Source organism: Nycticebus coucang, chromosome 10, assembly GCF_027406575.1.
Source record: "Nycticebus coucang isolate mNycCou1 chromosome 10, mNycCou1.pri, whole genome shotgun sequence".
NCBI classification, from domain to species: Eukaryota; Metazoa; Chordata; class Mammalia; order Primates; family Lorisidae; genus Nycticebus; species Nycticebus coucang.
This window is the reverse complement of record NC_069789.1, coordinates 22,278,621-22,298,909: the sequence shown is the minus strand read 5'-3', so window position 1 is coordinate 22,298,909 and position 20,289 is coordinate 22,278,621. Positions and strand designations below refer to the sequence as shown.

General features: G+C 37.5%; 1 protein-coding gene across 2 annotated transcripts in view; it reads left to right on the top strand.

The window, feature by feature from the left end:
* Nucleotides 1-4,395: 4,395 nt before the first annotated feature.
* Nucleotides 4,396-20,289, top strand: part of HEATR1 (HEAT repeat containing 1) — a 56,994-nt gene continuing 41,100 nt past the window's right edge. Inside the window, exons 1-13 of one of the 2 annotated variants that reach the window (XM_053604306.1) lie at nucleotides 4,396-4,487; nucleotides 4,792-4,952; nucleotides 5,785-6,001; nucleotides 8,124-8,265; nucleotides 10,231-10,332; nucleotides 11,053-11,193; nucleotides 13,011-13,222; nucleotides 13,379-13,512; nucleotides 14,792-14,894; nucleotides 16,093-16,203; nucleotides 17,022-17,139; nucleotides 18,559-18,666; nucleotides 20,064-20,159. In XM_053604306.1, coding sequence (XP_053460281.1) covers nucleotides 4,811-4,952; nucleotides 5,785-6,001; nucleotides 8,124-8,265; nucleotides 10,231-10,332; nucleotides 11,053-11,193; nucleotides 13,011-13,222; nucleotides 13,379-13,512; nucleotides 14,792-14,894; nucleotides 16,093-16,203; nucleotides 17,022-17,139; nucleotides 18,559-18,666; nucleotides 20,064-20,159 — 1,626 coding nt within the window. In that variant the 5' untranslated portion in view covers nucleotides 4,396-4,487; nucleotides 4,792-4,810. The remainder of the gene's footprint in view (nucleotides 4,488-4,791; nucleotides 4,953-5,784; nucleotides 6,002-8,123; nucleotides 8,266-10,230; nucleotides 10,333-11,052; nucleotides 11,194-13,010; nucleotides 13,223-13,378; nucleotides 13,513-14,791; nucleotides 14,895-16,092; nucleotides 16,204-17,021; nucleotides 17,140-18,558; nucleotides 18,667-20,063; nucleotides 20,160-20,289) is intronic. The other variant, XM_053604307.1, reaches the window with a different exon arrangement.

Below are 20,289 nucleotides of genomic sequence, written 5' to 3'. Positions count from 1 at the left end.
TAATTCTAAACTATAACAATGCTACTTTCATTTCTTTGCATTCAGACGCACGTTTCTTGAACAGGAATGAGCTACAGATACAGCTTATATACATAAGCTCATTCATTCATTTGTTCAGCCAACACACAAACAACGGCTGTCTGGAGAGTATCCAACGGCTGTCTGGAGAGCTGTCTGGAGAGTATCCAGCCGTGTATGTCTCTATTTTTCATAGTACTTGGCTGGCTACTTTCCAGACAGCCTTTCTATATTGTTAACCACAGCCCAGGTACGCAATTGGTAGTGAGGTAAACATGAGAAAGCCTTTGCCTTCAACTTTATCCTTGGATCAGGGTAAGATCCTGATCTCTGCATCTCACAAATACATAAAAAACATTTGTTTAAGCTTCTGGGAACCAGGTCTCTTGCCTCCTGCCCTCAAAAGACAACCTGGTCGGAATACTCTGAAAGTTTGTAAGTGGTACTTTTTCTGGTTAAAAGTGCAGGGAGGATTTGAATACAGAAGTGCTCAGGTAAAAGACAAATTCATTTGTCACACTCTTTCTTTCGTTTTTTTTTTGTTGTTGTTGTTGTTTGTTTGTTTGCACTTTTTGGCCGGGGCTGGGTTTGAACCTGCCACTTCTGGTGTTTGGGGCCAGCACCCAACTCCGTGAGTCACAGGCACCCCCTCACACTCTTTCTTTCAAACTACATGAGCATAACAGATTTTTTCCATAATGAAGTATTCAAACATGACAAACTAAGAAGTTTCAAACGTGACATTTCTTATTTCCTTTTGTTTTCCAACTTATGGTTCTGAATATACTCAGGAACTAGTGAAAATATATCAACCATTAGATGTGACAGTTTAGAAACATTTACCCATATTAAACAATTAACAGGATTCTTAAATCTGAAAATAGGTAGAAACAGATGTAACATAAATGAAGGGTGATACCAATTTTTTACACTGGCAACTAGATAAATGATAAATTTGTGAGTAATTTATTTTTATGAAAAATTTCATAAGTAAAGATTTTACCAAAAAAACAAATAAAATTTTTAGATTTACTTAAATAATTTTATTTAAAAATTTGCCACAAATAATAATAATCTATATTTGGTTCCTTAGAAGATAAATAATGAGTGAAAAATAAATTTAATGTATTTATTTTCATTTAATTTACATTTTTATAAAAAATTCAAATTTTATAAATTTTAAATATAAATTTTATTTTTTAATCTTTTAGATCATTATTGTCAATAGAACACAATTACATGAAAATCTTGATTAAACGGCATAATTGGAGATTTTGTTGAAATGAGAGCAAAATTGACTATAGGTATCTTTATTATTTATCCCAAATTATCAGCCAATAAACAGGACATCCAAACAGGGACAATAATAATTAAATAAAGTCATCTTTTAGAGGGCGGCGCCTGTGGCTCAGTCGGTAAGGCGCCGGCCCCATATACCGAGGGTGGTGGGTTCAAACCCGGCCCCGGCCAAACTGCAACCAAAAAGTAGCCGGGCGTTGTGGCGGGCGCCTGTAGTCCCAGCTACTCGGGAGGCTGAGGCAAGAGAATCGCTTAAGCCCAGGAGTTAGAGGTTGCTGTGAGCTGTGTGAGGCCACGGCACTCTACCGAGGGACATAAAGTGAGACTCTGTCTCTACAAAAAAAAAAAAAGTCATCTTTTAGATATTGCTGATTTTTAGCCATTATAGAAACTTCAATTTTTTTTTTTTTCTTTGAGACAGAGTCTTACTGTGTTGCCTGGGGTAGAGTGACTGGCATCATCAAAGCTCACAGCAACTGCAGACTCTTGGGGTCAAGTGATCCTCCTGCCTCATCCCTCCAAGTAGCGGAGACTGTAGGCGCCTGCAACTGCACAACAGCTAGTTTTTCTATTTTTAGTAGAGATGGGGTCTCCCTCTTGCTCAGGCTAGTCTCACACTCCTGAACTCAAGCAATCCACCTGCCTGGGCCTCCCAGAGTGCTAGGATTACAAGTGTGAGCCACCATGCCTGGCTCACATAGAAAAATTTTTATTTTGTCATTATGAATGATTACTTGTCAATGCTGTAGGTTATAGAATATCTTGGTTAACAGCAAGTTCCACAAGAGAAAAAGACCTCAGGCTGTTGCTCACCATCCTATCTCTGGCCTGGCATAAAGTACACTTGGAATGAATGGAAATATCTGTATTCTGGATTTAAAAGGGTGGGGTGGGAAAGGGAGAATAGGCTTTTATAATAATGCATTCATTCAAATCACGCTTACAAATTTGCATTTTTTTAAGGTAGAGTCCTTAATGGAACAGCGATGGAATGAGGAGTAGAATTCAGCACTCTACCAACGAATTCACCCCAATCAGAATGAAAGAATGCAGGGGAAAACGTCATCTCTGAAAACAATGTTTTTCCTTGCATTAAGAAATATGCATCAGTTATAGCTAAATTTATGGATTTAGGAATGTAAAATAGCAAATGTCATATAAAGGATTATCAGATAGGAGAAATTATAGTTACATGTGACCTATAACTGTTACTTTTAATTCAATTTCTCAATAACTGAGAAAGTTATGTTTGCTCTGGTCCTCAATTAACTTTATCTGTGAGACAGGCATATAATCACAAAATCCAAGGAAGTGATAGAAAACAATCAGGAACAAATCCAAAGAATGATTTTAAAATGAAGAAAAACGTATCATTCAAGATCAAAGCTTTTTAAAATACATATATGTATACATGTATTTATTTAAGTAGTATTTATGAACTTGACTTGTTTTCCTTTTTACTTTCTTAGCCTAATGTCAAAGTAAAAACTCAGCCTGCCACTCACTATATAGCAGTGGAGCTGACATAGAATTGAACCAAGTTTCTGTAGCACCTTTTTAAGTTTCACTTTCATAAAGCTTTTAAAAATATATAAAGGATTTTTTAAAGCAAAAAAGCAAATATGTTTTTGGTATATTTGATAAAAGGATTCATCACATTTTTGTCTCGTGGATAAAATAGGCCTGGTTTTTATTTCTTTGTAGATACTGAAAGCTGATTATTTTTGTAAAGATAAAATTCCTATTACACCTTACAGTGGTTCTCAACCTTCCTAATTGCCGCGTTGTTACAAATGGAAGAGGTCGCGACCCACAGGTTGAGAACCACTGCAAGAAAAAAAATTCTTTGAGAGATCTGTTTCTAAGGAAGAAAGAGCTACCACCAGAATTTTCATGTTGTTCTCTGCAAGGCAGTCAACACCACATGAAAAAGAAGATTATTAGCTATCTATAGAAACAACTGAAGAAATTTTTTGGTTGTTTTAAATATCAAAGCAAACCAACAAAAGATTCTGTTCATAAAAGGCAGAGAATCTGCAAGAAGTGCAGAAAATGTGAGCCTTCAAATTTGTAGGTGAGTTTCCAACATTCTCCGGGAAAGAGGGGTAGGGAAGCACCGACCTCCCGCATTCATTGAGAGAAGTCACTGCACCCAGAAAAGGGAAAGCATCGGATTTCACTCCTTTAATACCGTGCAGATTCTAAGAGGTCAGTTCACCCTATTTCTAGCACAAACCACACAGCTTTAGAAAAAGACTGAGTATTATCGATACATAGGACACTCCATCAACACTACAGTGACGCCAAGACCAGTGGTACCTAGGGCCAGGCGCGGGGGTAGGAATCCTCGCAAGGAGGCAAGAGGGAACTTTTAGGCGGCAACGGAAACTTCCTACGATTTTGACTGGCGAGACGGTTACCCCTACATATGTATTTGCTAAAACTCATCGAACCGTTCCAATGAAATGGGTGCATTTATCGTTTGTAAATTAGACCTCAACAAGGTACAGTTTAAAAGAAAAATACATATACACTAGGTGCTTTCCAAGAATGCAAACAAAGAGGAAGGACAAAATCGCCCCCGAGGTCTGGGGCAGTGATGTCCGGCATTTACAGATCCCTACGCGCTAGGACCAGCGGCTCGTGTCATTAAATTTTCGTGCGGTCGCCTCTGTGTAGAGAAAGTGACACACGCAGGTGAATTCCGCGGGGCTCACCCAGCCCGCAGGCGCTAGCGCTGGGATTTCAACTCAGGCTGCCTGACTTCACGACACGAAGTTTTAACCACTCAGCGATGCTGGTGATAGAAAAAGCTGGATAAGCATGTACTGAATGAGCGATTCTGGCTACAGAGCCCTTAAAGCTCGCAAAAGGCCCATCTCGAGACCGAAACCTTCCGACACCATCCAGAACACCTACAGCTGGACCAGAGACCCGGAGCTTGAGCTCCAGTCTGTTAGGGCTGGGGGCGGGGCTTCACCTGAGGGCGGGGCGAGAGCATCGCGTTTCCGGCAAGCTTGTACCTCTTCTCTTCCCGTAGCGCCTGAAGCCGGAAGTTCCTCTAACGAGTGCTTTAGGTTTCCGGGCAAGAGCCGGGCGCTCTGGTACCATGTGGGGACGGCTGTGAAGAGTCCCTGGCTTCAGAATCATACTGGAATTCCGAACGGCAGGTGAGGAGGGAAACAGCCGCTGGGTGTTGCTGCGGGTCGGCGCGGTATGTCGACGGTGGGTAAGGCATCCGCAAGTTTTCTGGATGTCTTCGGAGTGGGAGTCAAAGTCTTGGTGCGGCCCCGCACTGTAATCAGTTGTTAATGCTGTTGCCTTGGTGTTTGCGTCTCCGGGGTCAGCGAGCCCCGGGACAGCCGCGTTATGTGTCCGCGATCGTGTGTGAGGCATTTGCTACTTGCTGTTAAGCCACTTAAGGTTTCGTAGAGACTTCTCATAGTGATTCTATCTATTGGTCTGTGTCATTAGAACTCCGCCGGCGTGAAAAATGACGTCTTTAGCCCAGCAGCTCCAGCGACTCGCCCTCCCTCAGAGTGATCCCAGTCTCTTATCTAGAGATGAAGTTGCCTCTTTGTTGTTTGACCCCAAGGAAGCGGCCACCATCGACAGGGACACCGCCTTTGCCATCGGTGAGCCACCCTTTAACTTAGAAAAGCTCATTGGAGCGTTTGTTTTTTGGATGTTGCTGTGTTTTCTTGTTTTCTTTTCTGCCTCGTTCTCTTTCTCAGCAGTTTCTAACATGGTGACTTATGTTAAGGGAAAGAGAATATATGAAATAACCATGTACTTGGTGCTTGAAATGTATATTCGGTTGTTGGTAGCTGGAGTTCACAGATGAAGAAACAAGGTTAGAGAAATCAACTAATATGTATGTAAAAAGAAAAGAACTAAAAGGGGATGGAGACAATAGGAAGAAGAGTCTTCCCAGAGGACTGACTGACTTAATGTAGGGCATATCAAAAAAATGACAAGAAAATGGATCCTGCCATAAAGTACTTTCTGTTTTTCTAGTAGATATGCATGTTGAAACTAGAACTCTGTGTTTGAGACTATATTATGCATTGTACATGCTAAAGAATTCACGGAGTGAATCTACAGTGTTGCCTGTAGATCAGTGGGTAGGGCGCCAGCCACATACACCGAGGGTGGTGGATTCAAGCCCAGCTTGGGCCTGCTAAACAACAATGACAACTGCAACAACAACAAAAAAATAGCCGGGCATTGTGGTGGGCGCCCATACTCCCAGCTACTTGGAAGGCTAAGGCAAGAGAATCGCTTAAGCCCAAGAGTTTGAGATTGCTGTGAGCTATGATGCCAAGGCACTCTACCGAGGGCAACATAATAAAACTCTGTCTCAATAAAAAAGAATTTACACACTTTTAGGGATAAGTAAAACTGTAAAAGAGGGATGGGATGAGTTTGCTTGCAAAGAATTGTTAAATGAGCTGCCTTTGTTTTTAGGATGCACTGGCCTGGAAGAGCTACTTGGAATTGATCCTTCCTTCGAGCAGTTTGAAGCACCATTGTTCAGCCAGCTAGCAAAAACGTTGGAGCGCAGTGTTCAGACCAAAGCAGTGAACAAGCAGTTGGATGAAAACATTTCATTATTTCTTATTCACTTGTCGCCTTACTTCCTGCTTAAGCCAGCACAGAAGTGTCTGGAGTGGTTGATTCGTAGGTAGCTAATGGAATTACAGAAAAATTAAATAGTTAAGAACATTTAAAATTTAAAGCTGAAAAATTAGGTATACTGAGAGATAAATACAATGTGTTATTGCATGAAATAGGCGTGCTCTTCTACTTTTAAGCTCATTTTTGTTGGTAGTAAAAAGTAAAACTACTGATATTCTTGCATAAATGGTCTAACTTTCTTGGTTCTGAGGAGATCTTGTCACTTTACCATTACAGATTGTTCCTGTACACTTGGGTCAAAGAGTATTAAACTTTCTTGCTAAAATAACAAGGTTTGGGAAGAGGATAACAATAGTTTCTAAAATACCATTACTTAAGAAAAACAGTAATAGCTAATGTGTTTTGAGCATTTATATACCAGGCCCTGTGGTAAGCACTTTACTGAATTATTTTGCTTAACCCTCACAGCCTTATGGGGAGATACTTATATTATCCCCATTTTACAGTTGAGAAAACTGAGGCTTAGTGGGGGTTAGTTGGGGTTAAGTTGCCTGAGTCACATAACTGATAAGTGGCAGAATGATAAGTGGGATACAGCTGAGTTTGTTTCCAAGTCTGATCGTTCTTTTTTTTGAGACAGACTCTCAAGCCATTGCCCTGGGTAGAGTGCTGTGGTGTCACAGCTCACAGCAACCTCAAACTCTTGGGCTTAAGCGATCCTCCTGCCTCAGCCCCCCAAGTAACAGGGACTACAGGCACCCACCACAACACCCGGCTATTTTTTGGTTATAGTTGTTGTTTCCAACGTGCCAGCTCCGGTGTACGTGGCTGGCGCCCTAGCTGCTGAGCTACAGGAGCGGAGCCCCAAGTCTGATCTTTTACCTTCTTGGGGGATCATCTTAGTAAATTTACTGTTTGTTTTCTCACTTTTTGGTTCATGTCATAGCTTATACGTTTTTGTTTATTCTCATGTATAGATTTCAGTTTCATTAACTGGTGACGTGGGATGAAGTGATTTTCTTTCAGGAAGCTAATGAGTCATTGAGAAAACATAATTTTAACCTGGGTATTCTATTTTCTGGATGTTGCTGTGTTTTCTTGTTTTGTCTTCTGCCTCGTTCTTTTTCTCAGCAGTTTTTAACATGGTGACTTACGTTGTTAAGAGAAAGAGAATATATCAAATAACCATGTGCTTGGAGGTTATTATCAGAGCATTAGATTCATCAGACAAAAAGAATGTTCAAAAATCTATAAAGTTCTCTGTTTTCTAGCGTTTAATTTTTTCCAAACTGATCATTAGCATAAGGAGTGCTTTTTGCAATTGATTTTTGATTTGTTTCTTCAGGCAGCTTATTCAGCAGACATTAAGTTTGAAATATGGTTAAGTAGGTTGCTCTTGGTTATTGTCTTTTTTTTCATTTGTTTATTTGGTTACCATCTTGAAATAAATACCATAATAAGGATTTAGGTAAAGTTTCGGACATGTGGGTCTGCCTGGAGTAGTTGAGGAAGTAAAGCTGTGCATGAAACTAATAAAAGGCAGAATAATATGGTACTATAAAAAAAATACGTGTAAAAAGGTAAGAGTTTAGAGGCTTAGAGAATTAGAAAAAGCATCTTGAAGAAGGAGGCATTTGAGCTGGGTGTTGAAAACTGGGAAGGATTTAGTATATCTGACAGAATTAATCTATCTTACTGTGAAAGTAGAGGAACTGATAAAAAGTTTTGTGATATTCATGGGCAAATTATATATGGTTGTAATTTGATAAATTTTTTATCCAAAGAAATGAATATGAATTATTCTTTTGATTTTAAAAGTATGATAGTGAGGAAGGCTGTGGAAGTATGTAGAAAAGCCGAGCTTTGCTGGCTAGTTGACCGGTTACTTTAAAAAAATAGAGAAGAAGAAAATAGAATATATATTTTGATTTAAATGTTCAGAGGTAGTGTATTAACGTATGAGAATTGGCAGGACCATTTCAGGCACACTTGAATGAAAAGCAGAGGACTTACAGTGTAAGTGCTTTGTACTTGTTTATAATTATGTGGTTGCTTTTATTGATACTCATGCTGTATAGTTTTAGCTTATTGATAAATAAGTTAGACATATGAAGAAATGGGTGTTTATTAATTTTTGTGTTAATTTGAATCGTTTGCTTTTTCCTCAGGTTCCATATCCATCTTTATAATCAAGATAGCCTCATCGCTTGTGTTCTGCCGTACCATGAGACAAGAATATTTGTGCGGGTTATACAGCTTCTAAAAATTAATAATTCAAAGCACAAATGGTTCTGGTTGTTGCCAGTTAAGGTATGATTGCTAAATGACACGTCTGTATAATCATTACAAATTTTTGTTTTTTGTGGTTTTTGGCCAGGGCTGGGTTTGAACCCGCCACTTCCGGCTCATGAGACCGGCGCCCTACTCCTTGAGCCACAGGCGCCATCCTAATCATTACAAATTTTGATGAAGGGATGTGGTTTGGAAAAAAGTAAAGTCAGTGCTCCTGGGATTAGTCCAGATATTATCTGTATTACTTTTATTTCCTAACTTTAGTTAAAACAGTTATTAATAATATCTAGCTTTTATTTAGTATCTGACATCAGTCTGGGCAATTTATATATTATCTTAGATTCTCAGAAAACTCCTTTTTATAAATAAGGACAGGCTCAGAAAATTAAGTTACTCATATAACTATAAGTGGCAGAGTAGCAGTTTGAATCTCCATCTGATTCCAGAGCCTGTATCCTTCTACTATACCAGGCTATTGGCATTTTAGATTTTGGAACTAAAGAGCTTAAAAAAGTTGGAAATGAAGAAAGACAGAAATAAAAGTAAAAGGATGTGGATAACTTGAAGGGGCATCAGGAAATTAATAAAGTTGTGAAGAAAATGCTAGGAATTAGTTTATGGATGAATAAAAAGATGTTTGCCTACCAGGCAGGGCCTAGGTAAGATCAAAAAGCATGCTACTGTAGTAAAACCTAATAACTTATGATTAGTTCTTTGTTTGCAACATACAGTAGGTGTATGTTGTTAGCTGGAAGTTTACTACATGTTGGTGGTCTAAGTTAGGAGGGGGACAGATGGAGAGAAAAGTCTAACAGACTATGGGGCTGTGTAGATCTGATGGGTGACAACAGAGAGGTTAGTGGACAGAATTAGTAAGAAGGAAGTAATGGAGACTTTTTAAAAATTTATTTTATCACTCATTCATATCTCAGGAAAACGGGTCAGTGACAAACGTCTATGTAAATCAGCCCAAATAAATTCTTTATATTCCAAAATAACTTTACGCTCTGAAAGACACCAGCATTCCTCGTCTCCTCAAAATCTTTCATAGAATCAGAATTTCTGCAGAAATCTATATATGCCTTCTTTCTTGGTTCAGCCACAGCAAACTTATAGAAAGCTGCAACCCCCAGGGATACAGCAAATGCTCCAACAATATGAATCCGCAGGGGCCTGGCCAAGAGGCCACGCATCTGAGGTTTGGCCAAAGCACTGGAAGCCATGGTAGTTACTGTCCTTGATGGGTATGCCAACCTCAACACGTCCTTCCTGGCTGAGGTACACACAAACTGCCAATGGAGACTTTTTAATTAGGATAATTTAAGAATCTGGATATAAAGCTCTTAAAGAATCAACAAGAAAAATGACCTATGTTAATGCTTCTTATCTAGCTGTTTTTCTCAGCATTCACCCTGCTCATAGCACCACAATCATTTTTCCTCTGATCTATCCCCAGTTGCTCCCTAGGCACTGTTATTCTAAGTATACAAACACTACTCAATTATGAAAGTTCACTTTAAATTCTCCTTTCATTGATTTAGCCAATATTTATTGAGTAGCTTGTACATTCCATGTACATACAGTGCTAGGTGGTAGGAATAGCAGTTGGCTAGATTCCTGGTCTATTTCTGTTATTGATGGTATTGTGAAGCAATGTCAAAAGCATATCCCAATGGCCCCCAAACCAAATCTAACCAGGAGAGTTGCTAATCTAGAGAATCCAGATTTAGATAAATAGGTATCAAAATGTAACAAATGATAATCATTTTTTCACTTAATATTTTTAACCTCATTACTACTCTTTGAATTTTTAAAGTTTGCACAATTACATGTGTTAATCTCATTACCACCACCTGTTGTAAAGAGAAATTACATTTTGTATTTGTGAGCTGCAGCAGTATAAGGACATTACTGGGGCAGGTATTTTGTAATGATCAATTGATAATAATAACCTTAACAGTTTGTTCTTTTTGCCAATACCAGCAATCTGGAGTGCCTTTAGCTAAAGGGACTTTGATTACCCACTGCTACAAAGATCTTGGATTTATGGATTTCATTTGTAGTCTGGTGACAAAATCTGTGAAGGTGAGTAGTATATGGAGCATCGTTTCATGAATGTATAACTCCATAAAAAAATTGCTCACTCTGATTGGAGAAAACCTACTAAAGCCTTCCCTAATAAAAATGGTACTTTGGGCTCGGTCCCCTGTAGCATAATGGTTATGGTGCCAGCCACATGCACTGAGGCTGGCGGGTTCAAACCCAGCTCAGGCCAGCTAAACAACGACAACTGCAACAACAACAAAAAAATAGCCAGGCATGGTGGTGGGTGCCTGTAGTCCCAGCTACTTGGGAGGCTGAGCAAGAGAATCGCTTAAGCCCAAGAGTTTGAGGTTGCTGTGAGCTGTGACACCAGGACACTCTACCCAGGGCAACATAGTGAGACTCTGTCTCAAAAAAAAAAAGGTACTTTGAAGAAATTCCTTTTGTTATATTGAGGCCTGAGCATTTAAAGAATCAGTCCTTTTTTCTTTTTTTTTTAAGAATGTCTTTTATCTTCAAAGGTATTTTTTCAATAAAAAATAGTTTATTCCTTATCAAATTCTAGTTACAGTGACTGTTGAAAGAAAGAGACAATAGTATTGGGCAATTCATTCTCATTATAGCATGTATTTATTGAGTGGATATGGTAAGAATTAAAATGTCAAAGCCTGAAGTAGTTCAGGGGAGCTGTAAATATTTTTGTACTTTTATCTTATTGGGCTTTTATTCTTCAGTGTGTTTTGTGTGTGTTCCTCGTGCCAGGTTTTTGCTGAGGACCCGAGGAGGTCAGCTCAGTTGAGGGTGCTCTTGGCCTTCTATGCTTCTACCATCGTGTCTGCGCTAGTGGCTGCTGAGGACCTATCAGACAATATCGTCGCCAAACTCTTTCCATATATTCAAAAGGTTGGCCCTGCTGATGTGTAAAGTAGATTATTTTGTACTTAAAGGAATTTTCTTATGAAAATTTCATTTAGACATAAGTGTTTTCAAATGGACAATTTATTCTGTAATCCCAGCTACTTGGGAGGCTGAGGCAAGAGAATCGCTTGAGCCCAAGAGTTTGAGGTTGCTGTGAGCTGTGACGGCATGGGACTCTATCCAGGGTGACAAAATGGGACTCTATCTCAAAAAGAAAAGAGTAAATATTAGCTCTCTGGCCCTGCCTCTGTCTCCCAGATCTGTTTTCTTTTCTTTCTTTTTTTCTTTTAATGTTTTCACTTTATTCCTTTAAAACAAGTCACTTCATACGGCATTTAGGTATTTAAAATTATACACCTCATAAATAAAATTAATGCATCTTAATGACAATGGCAAAATCACATGAGAGTTGTACAAAATGAAATTATGCACTTGTAATATTTTCTGCTTTCTCTTGCCCTACCCTACTACTTTTTCAAGTTATGTCATGTCTTAAAGCTCTAAATTTGGGTGTCTTTACTGAAGGTTTTTTTCTGGTGTCCGGAACCTTTGCCTCTACTGCATGAATGCAAAAACTATAGGAATATTGTCATTCTCTGTCCTTTTTGAGAAGCTATACATATTTTATATTTTAAACTAAATTCAAAATTTTTAAAGGAAAAAATATTACTTTGCTAAGTACATATTTTCTGTAAACAGCTTGAGTCCTGAGTGGCACCAATGTGAACTGGAAAACTGACAAGAATTACTTCGCCTAGTCCTTTAACATGAGGCCTATAATTAACTGTATATCCCATACCAGTTATAGAGTCAGACTCCTGTAATTTTAGAAATGCTAAACCTTCCTGTTTACCTACCGCTTAACCAAATTATATTTTCAGTATTCCTAAACTCCTGCATGTAAGTTAGTACTTCTAAAAACATAAGTACAGGGCTGGGCACAGAGGCTCCAACCTGTGATCCCATTACTCTGGGAGGCCGAGGCTGGAGTGCTTGAGCTCAGGAGTTTGAGACCAGTCTGAGCAAGAGTGAGAACCCTGGTTCTAAAAATAGCTGGCCGTTGTTGCAGGTGCCTGTAGTCCCATCTACTCGGGAGGCTGAGGCAAGAGGATAACTTGAGCCCGAGAGTTTGAGGCTGCTGTGAGTTATGTCTCCATGGCACTCTACCAAAGGTGACAGAGTGAGACTCTGTCTCAAAAAAAAAAAAAAAAAAGTACAAAAGGGCATCATTCCAGATCTATTTTCTTAGTAGTTGTTTTACCTTACAGGAAAGAAAATGGAATAGGCAGTCTCTTTGAGGCATAGGGCATAGGCAGTCTGTTCCATTCTTTTTGCTTTGGCTTCTGCTTCTCCATATTTCTTCTTCCCAAGTGCCTTGTTGCCTGATGCCTTCCCAGATGCTCCAAGGAGGTATACAACTTTTTACTTCCCACCAATGTCCCTACTTACTATTCTTAATTAGATACTTTTTCTTCTCTTTTGATCTGATTGAAGTCTTCCTTCCACAGAAAGGTGTTTGCACATAGAAGAAGAGCTTTCTGGCTCCTGTTAGGATGTGTGTTGGATGCTTAAGTTGGGAGACTTCCTGACATACCTTCTGTCATCTGAAAGACTTGTATCTTCTCTGTGACCACTTGGAGGAAGGGGTCAGCACTTTGTTCACTTCTGAAGAGCAGTTGACTTTGTGCATTAGATTGTATTAACCTCTAACTTATGACATTTCTAATTTGTCAGAGTAACAACATTTTAAGTAGCAGGAAATAATGCAGTTTATCTTTTTTATGTATTTAAAAAATATTTAGGGATTGAAATCATCTTTACCAGATTATAAAGCTGCAACATACATGATAATATGTCAGATTTCTGTGAAAGTGACAATGGAAGACACCTTTGTGAATTCTTTGGCATCCCAGATCATCAAAACATTGACTAAGACTCCCTCTTTGATCAAGGATGGATTAGGTTGCTTGATAGTGCTCCTGCAGAGACAGAAGCCAGAGAGCCTTGGGAAAAAGTATGTACAATTGAATCGAGAAATGATACTAGTTAGAGGCGAAAAAAATTCTATTTTGAGTAATTTTTTTGTAAGATAATGTTATAAATGTGTATTTTATGATCATTCTTTGTCTAACTTGTAAAGTCAATGTCTTACATACTTGCTTCCTCAAAGACCATTCCCTCACTTGTGTAACGTTCCTGACCTTATTACCATACTTTATGGGATTTCGGAAACTTACGACGTCAGTCCGCTTCTGCGTTACATGCTTCCCCATCTGGTTATCTCCATCATTCATCATGTTACTGGTAGGTGGTTTTATATTTTGTGTCTAGAAACTTACATTCTAAGATTTAATCCTCTTAAAATAGGAACCATATCCTAGTTGATAGCTTTAAAATATTTAACATTTATCTAATTGTTTTTGTGTAACTTGTCTGTTTTTCTTAAGTGAGAAACATTTAGGGTGGCGAGTGGCTTGCTTAAAAAAAGATCCTTGTTAATTGAATAATTTTTCACTTTTATTTTTCTTATCAATAGATCTGTATTCGTAAGTAGTCTATGTGTGGAAAAAAAATTGTGGAATTACTTTAAAAAGCATTATTGAGTAAACCTTTGCCTTCTCATCTAATGAACTTTAGTGATTCATTTACAGCAAGTATCTCATTCACTTGCCAAAAAACAGTTTTTGTCCCTACAGTTATTGAAAATATAAGACCAGGGCGGCGCCTGTGGCTCAAGGAGTAGGGTGCTGGCCTCATATACCGGAGGTGGCAGGTTCAAACCTGACCCTGTCCAAAAACTACAAAAAAAAAAAGAAAAGAAAAGAAAATATAAGACCAAGAAAATTTCATACACAAAAGTCCTTGCTACAAAAACAAGGCCAAAAAATGAATCAAGTAGTTATTATTTTTGTTATTTGTTTTTAACCTTTCAATAAACACATAAAGATAAGGAAGAAACACTTGGTCCTCTTGCTAGTTGGAGAATACTAACAAAGACATCTCTAAAATTATGGTAGTTGATTGAAAATAAGGTTATCACAACCAAGTCTTGGTTTAAACATGCATTTCAGAAAAGTAATTAGCCTAAATGAAAATGTGTTCCTAGTCTGATGGTGGTAAGTAGTGTGGGCCCAGTCTTGAAGGCAGGGGCTACATTTGTAATAAATCTGGAATGGAAAATGATAGCTCTTGGTTCACGAAGGAGATACGTATTGAGAGGAAAGCCTGTTTCTAGAGACAGTTTATTGAGATCTAGGTCTGTGGCCCAGCTTGACCACTAACTTGTAATGTGACTTGGAGAAAGAAAAATTGTAGACTTTTACTTTATTGTTGTTATAGGCATGATAATATTCTTTAAAAACAGAGAGCAGTTCAGGTAAAGGACAAATGAGGGTAATGTATAAAAAAAGACTTTGAAAGATATAAATGAACAGGTAGAAGATACTTGAAAATAGGTAAAAAATTGGATATCAGTGTATATGTTTGAAAATTATTCTTAGATTTTCTGCTGTAAGTAAATGTAATAGTGTTAGCATACAAAAAAATATTTCCCCAACTCAGTTTTAATTTGTTACATATTAAGGAGAAGAAACTGAAGGGATGGATGGTCAAATCTATAAGAGACACTTAGAAGCTATACTTACAAAAATACCACTGAAGAACAACTTAGACCATTTGTTGGCTAGGTAAGCTGTTATTTCTGATATGCTTTTGGTTTACGCTTTTGTGGCCCAGTATACTTTTCAGGGCTGGTTAGAAGTTTTCCAGTATTCCAAAATGTACATCTTGCGTTGTCTATATTGTTTTATTAACTATAAGTACTTAATCCAATCATTGTGGAAGCATAAAAGAAAATCATTTTTCTCGATTGTCTTTAGTGCTTATAAGACAATCAAGAAAGATGAAAAACGATAAATTTAACTTAACGATAAAATTAGCTTTCCTGGAAAGTTAATGGTTAAGCTAAATTTATGTTATAACTAAATGCAATTTATGGCCAATTGAAGTTTTCTGTTAATAAATAGACCACTATGCCTGCAACAAAACATTACAGTTGATAGTATCTATTAGAAACTTATTATTAAGAGTAGGGGTGGAGTAAAGATCACTTCTTTCTTAAAGATAATTCATTCTTCCTTTTTTCTTAAATTAAAGAGCAACTTGATGCAGTGAAAAGGATATAGGCATTGCAGTCAGATGTGTATTTGAATCCTGCTTCTACCACTTCCAGCAGGGTAGTAAGTTAGGGAGGTCAGATTGGATCTGGTTTATTATCTAGTAGTGGGCATCATTTGTGCCCCTTGCTTAGAGGATTGCTTTATGAATTAAAGGAGAATATACTGGTGAAGTACTATTGAGAGCTGAGTCTTTGGAATCAGACTAGGCTTTTTCTTTTTTTTTTTTTTTTTGAGATACTTTTGCTCTGTTTCTTGGGGTAGAGAGCAGTGATGTCGTTACAGCTCCCTGCTATCTCAAACTCCTGAAAGCAAGCGATCTTCTTGCCTTAGCCTCCTGAGTAGGTGGTACTAAAGGTACATACCACCACTGCTGGCTAATTTTTCTGATTTTTTGTAGAGACATGGCCATGTTGCATAGGCAGGTCTTGAACTTCTGGTCTCAAGGGTCTTCCCCTCTTGGCTTCTCAAAGTGCTGGGGTTACCAGACTAGGCTTTAAAATTTAAAAACCCACTTTGGTTTTTATGGCACAGAAGGACTCGCTAAGTTGTTGGCATTTGTTGCTGCTGTCATTGATCTGTAGAATAAATATGATTTCTACTTTACAGAGATGTGACAACTGGAGATAAGTTTTCTAGAGCACCTAGAACATAGTAGGTACTCAATAAATATACCCATGTGTGCTAATATTTCTGTTTGTTTTTGCAGCCTTCTTTTTGAAGAGTATATCTCATATAGTTCACAGGAAGAAATTGATCCTAGCCAAGTAACTTTGCTTAATGAACAATTTCTGCCACTCATCAGACTTTTAGAAAACAAGTAAGTTGTGTTTTTGTTTGTGCTTTTCTGTAATGTAGGAATCTTTTCTTTCTTTCTTTCTTTTTTTTTTTTTTTGAGACAAAGTCTCAATATGTCGCCCTCATTGGAGGGCTGTGACATCACAGCTCACAGCAGCCTCAAATTCCTGGGCTTAAGTGATTCTTTGCCTCAGCCTCCTGAGTAGCTGGGACTATAGGCGCCCTCCACAACGCCCAGCTATTTTTTGTTGCAGTTGTCATTGTTGTTTAGCTGGCCTGGGCCAGGTTTGAACCCACCAGCCTCAGTGTATGTGGCTGGTGCTGTTACCACTGTGCTATGGGCACCAAGCCAGTAATGTATACATCTTGTTATATAAAGATAAGATTCACAAGTCACATCTTAATATATAAATTTTACTGGACCTGTCCTTTTCTTATTTTTTTCCTTAGAAAGCAAGAAGTATAGAAATCAAACATATATGAAATATAAGAGAAAACGTGGGTTTTGTGGGAACTGTGGAAAGTAGAATTTTGTAATACATAGGCCAGTGCTCTTTTGTTTTATCATTTGTCATAATTTAAGTCTTCATCTCAAGAATTTTTAAAATTTTCTGTCAGCTGTCATTTGGATGAGGTGCCTTCTCCAGCGAGGTGCTAATTTAGTGATTTATTTTAATTGCTTTTCACTTTGGAATCAGATCCATAAAGAATACGGATTTACTTCCTGGAATTGACTTCACTGAGTGAAAGCTACACATATGGATAGACACATACATGTGTGGTGTGTATGTTAATAACTTTAGTAAAACTAAGGAATTAACTCCTTAATTTTTTTCCCAGATACCCCAGCACATTAGATGTTGTGTTAGAGGAACACCTAAAGGAAATTACAGATCTACAGAAACAGGAGCATTTTCACCAATTTATTTCTCTTTCTACAAGTGGAGGAAAGTATCAGGTATGTTGCCCTTCTCCATAGGAATGATGACAATTAGGGGTATTTTCGTGGTTATTTGAAGAGCCTCAAAAGGAAATTTGCCACTTTTCTCCCTTCTGGAAAAGGAGAGATGAGACTTTGTACAGTTTGCCTAGTTATCTGCAGTAAGGCTCTGAGGCAGGAATTGAATAATTGGAGAAAGGTAAAATAATTTTTTAAATATGAATTATAGATAATGTGAATGTGGTACTCATTTCAGGAAAAGTATTATTTGGGAATTTTAAATGTTAAATATAATATTTATTAATAGTTATCAAAGGGTAGCCTTCCAGGCATTCCTAGTGTTCCTTGATTTTCTCTTAGGCCTGTACTTGGCAGTGCACTAGCCACATATAGCTATTTGAATCATTGATTAGAAAAGTTAGACATGTAAGCAGAAGTTCCTATGATTAGCCTTGAAAGAGAAGTGTGGTCATTTTAGTTTGTCTCTTCCATAATTAGACTTTTCATTTTTTTTCATTTTTACTTATATATGTATTTATTAGGTTTCCATTTTTTTTTTGCCTTCACAAAAATTAAAAGGCTTAAAATTTAATAACAGTAACAATGTTTAAGATAAGGACTAGAAGCAAAAACCTCGTAAAGAACTAACGAACATAAATATAGTCAGAAAAGGAATCAGACAATTGCTACATTGAAATATTAAGAAATGGGTGGTGCCTGTGGCTCAAAGGGGTAGGGCGCTGGCCCCATATGCCAGAGGTGGTGGGTTTAAACCCAGCCCTGGCCAAAAACTGCAAAATATATATTAATATATATATATAATATATATTTATAATATATAATAATATATAATATATATATATTAATATATATATATTAAGCAATAATAACAATAATGATGATGCAAAGACAGTAACATTCATGTTTTGAAATAAGAGTATGTCTATTATAGAATGCTTTCACTTTGAGATTCAGTATGGAAGGACTTTCATTTTTAATAGTATCGGACTTCTAAATCTTACGTTGATAGGTAGACTTTCTTTTTCATCTAATTATGTAAGGGGACCAGCTTGTCACTTCAGAGCATCTGTGTTCTGTCACTGAATGAGCTGCATTCTCTCTCCAGTGAGGTGCTAATCTAGGGGTTTAGGTGCTTTTCACTTTGGAATCAATTATTTCACTAAATGAAAGCTACACATACTCACAGACACAAGGATACACAAAATCATTTGATAAACAATATGCATTTGTTTTACCCATCATAACTCCTACCATGTTCTAGAGTAAACATTTCGCTTCACTTTTTGGTTTCTGTAGTTAGGTGGTTGTTACTGAATATGTTGGGCAAGTTTGGGTGGTTTTCTTGTGGCTTTTATTCTAGATCACTTGCCACTTACATTAAGTAAAATCATTTGATAATTATGTTGAATCCTATAGTTCTTAGCAGATTCTGATACCTCTCTGATGCTCAGTCTGAATCATCCACTTGCTCCTGTGAGACTTTTGGCCATTAATCATCTGAAAAATATCATGAAAACATCAAAGGTTTGTGTCAAATAGCTTTACTTGGTGATTTCTTTTCCTGTGATGAACATTGTCATTCTAGAATAAGAAATTGAAGGTACTACCTAGAATTGATACTGTGTAATTACAGAGATAAGCTCCATAAAGCTGATGAATGTACTTCGGACTAAGATTTAGGATTGGTGTGTATGCCAATAGTCCATATTTTAGAAATAACTTAATAACTACTTTCATATGTTTCTATATTGCAAATTATTAGTTCAGCTTTAGAGGTCAGCATTTTTTAAGCTAGAACTTACAGACCAATTCAAAGAGGTTAATAAATTATCTGAAAGTTTTTTAGTTTTGGAATCTCATCTTAATTTTATATTAAAGCATATTTGGGACATCTGAATGTTAACTTTTGAATACTATTCCATGATTTCAATGCCTGCAGTAACATTTGTTTTTAAATTTCTGGTGGCTACATATGGAAGGAGGGAGAGGGGTGGGGCCTTGGTGTGTGCCACACCTTCTGGGTGCAAGAAATGATTACAAGAGGGGCTTTACCTAACAAATGCAATCAGTGTAACCTGGCTTATTGTACCGTCAATGAATCCCCAACAATAAAAAAAAAAAAAAATTTCTGGTGGCTACAAATGATAAGTACAGAGGCCGACTTCATTTGTAAATAACTTGTTATATTTGCATTCATACCGAAGGGCACTAGTATGAAGATTTTGGCAGTAATTGTGATAGAACAGTATTTTCTAAACTTCAGTCATATATGAGCACTATCCAAATCATTTTTGGTAAATTAATTTAATCATGTACATATTCTTAAAATTTGTCTTTTAACTTCTTTCAAATGGACTCTTTTTTTTTTTTTTTCTTACTCTTTTGCCCCAAGCTGGAGTGCCCTGACCTCAGCCTAGCTCACAGCAACCTCAAACTCCTGGGCTCAAGTGATCCTCCTACCTCAGCCTCCTGAATGGCTTGAATTACAGGCACTCATCACCACACTTGGACAGTTTTTCTGTTTTTAGTAGAGACAAGGTCTCACTTTTGCTCAGGCTGGTCTCGAACTCATGAGCTCAGGCAATCTGCTGCCTCAGCCTCGCAGAGTGCTGGGATTACAGGCATGAGCCACCGTGCCTGGCCTAGAACTTGTTAATTACAAAAATTATACTTGGATTATATGTATTATTATATATTCTGTAGAAACTAGAAAAATTTGTACCAAACAATTGTGTATATTAATCTCAAAGGCCTTTTAGAGATTATCTAGTTCTAGAGCATCTGAAATCTCATCCAGTGCAGAAGCTGTGTTTTTCGACTGGTATTTTGGAGTACTTTTCACAAAACCATGCTTCCTTTCTAACATAAAGTCTTATGAGGTTTCTAGCAACACCTAAATTAATTTTTTTTCTGTTGCTCAGGAGAGTATTGATGAGTCTTTCATAAAAGAAGCTGTTTTAACCCGATTAGGTGATGATAATATAGATGTCGTTTTGTCGGCTGTAAATGCTTTTGAGGTGAGTGAATTTGTTGTTTGTTGAGATGTACAATTATGTTTGTAAAAATTTTCTTGCCCTTCATTTGATTCCCTGTTCAAGGAGAGCTGTAAGTTGATCACCCAAGGGACTGTAACAAATCAGTTAATAT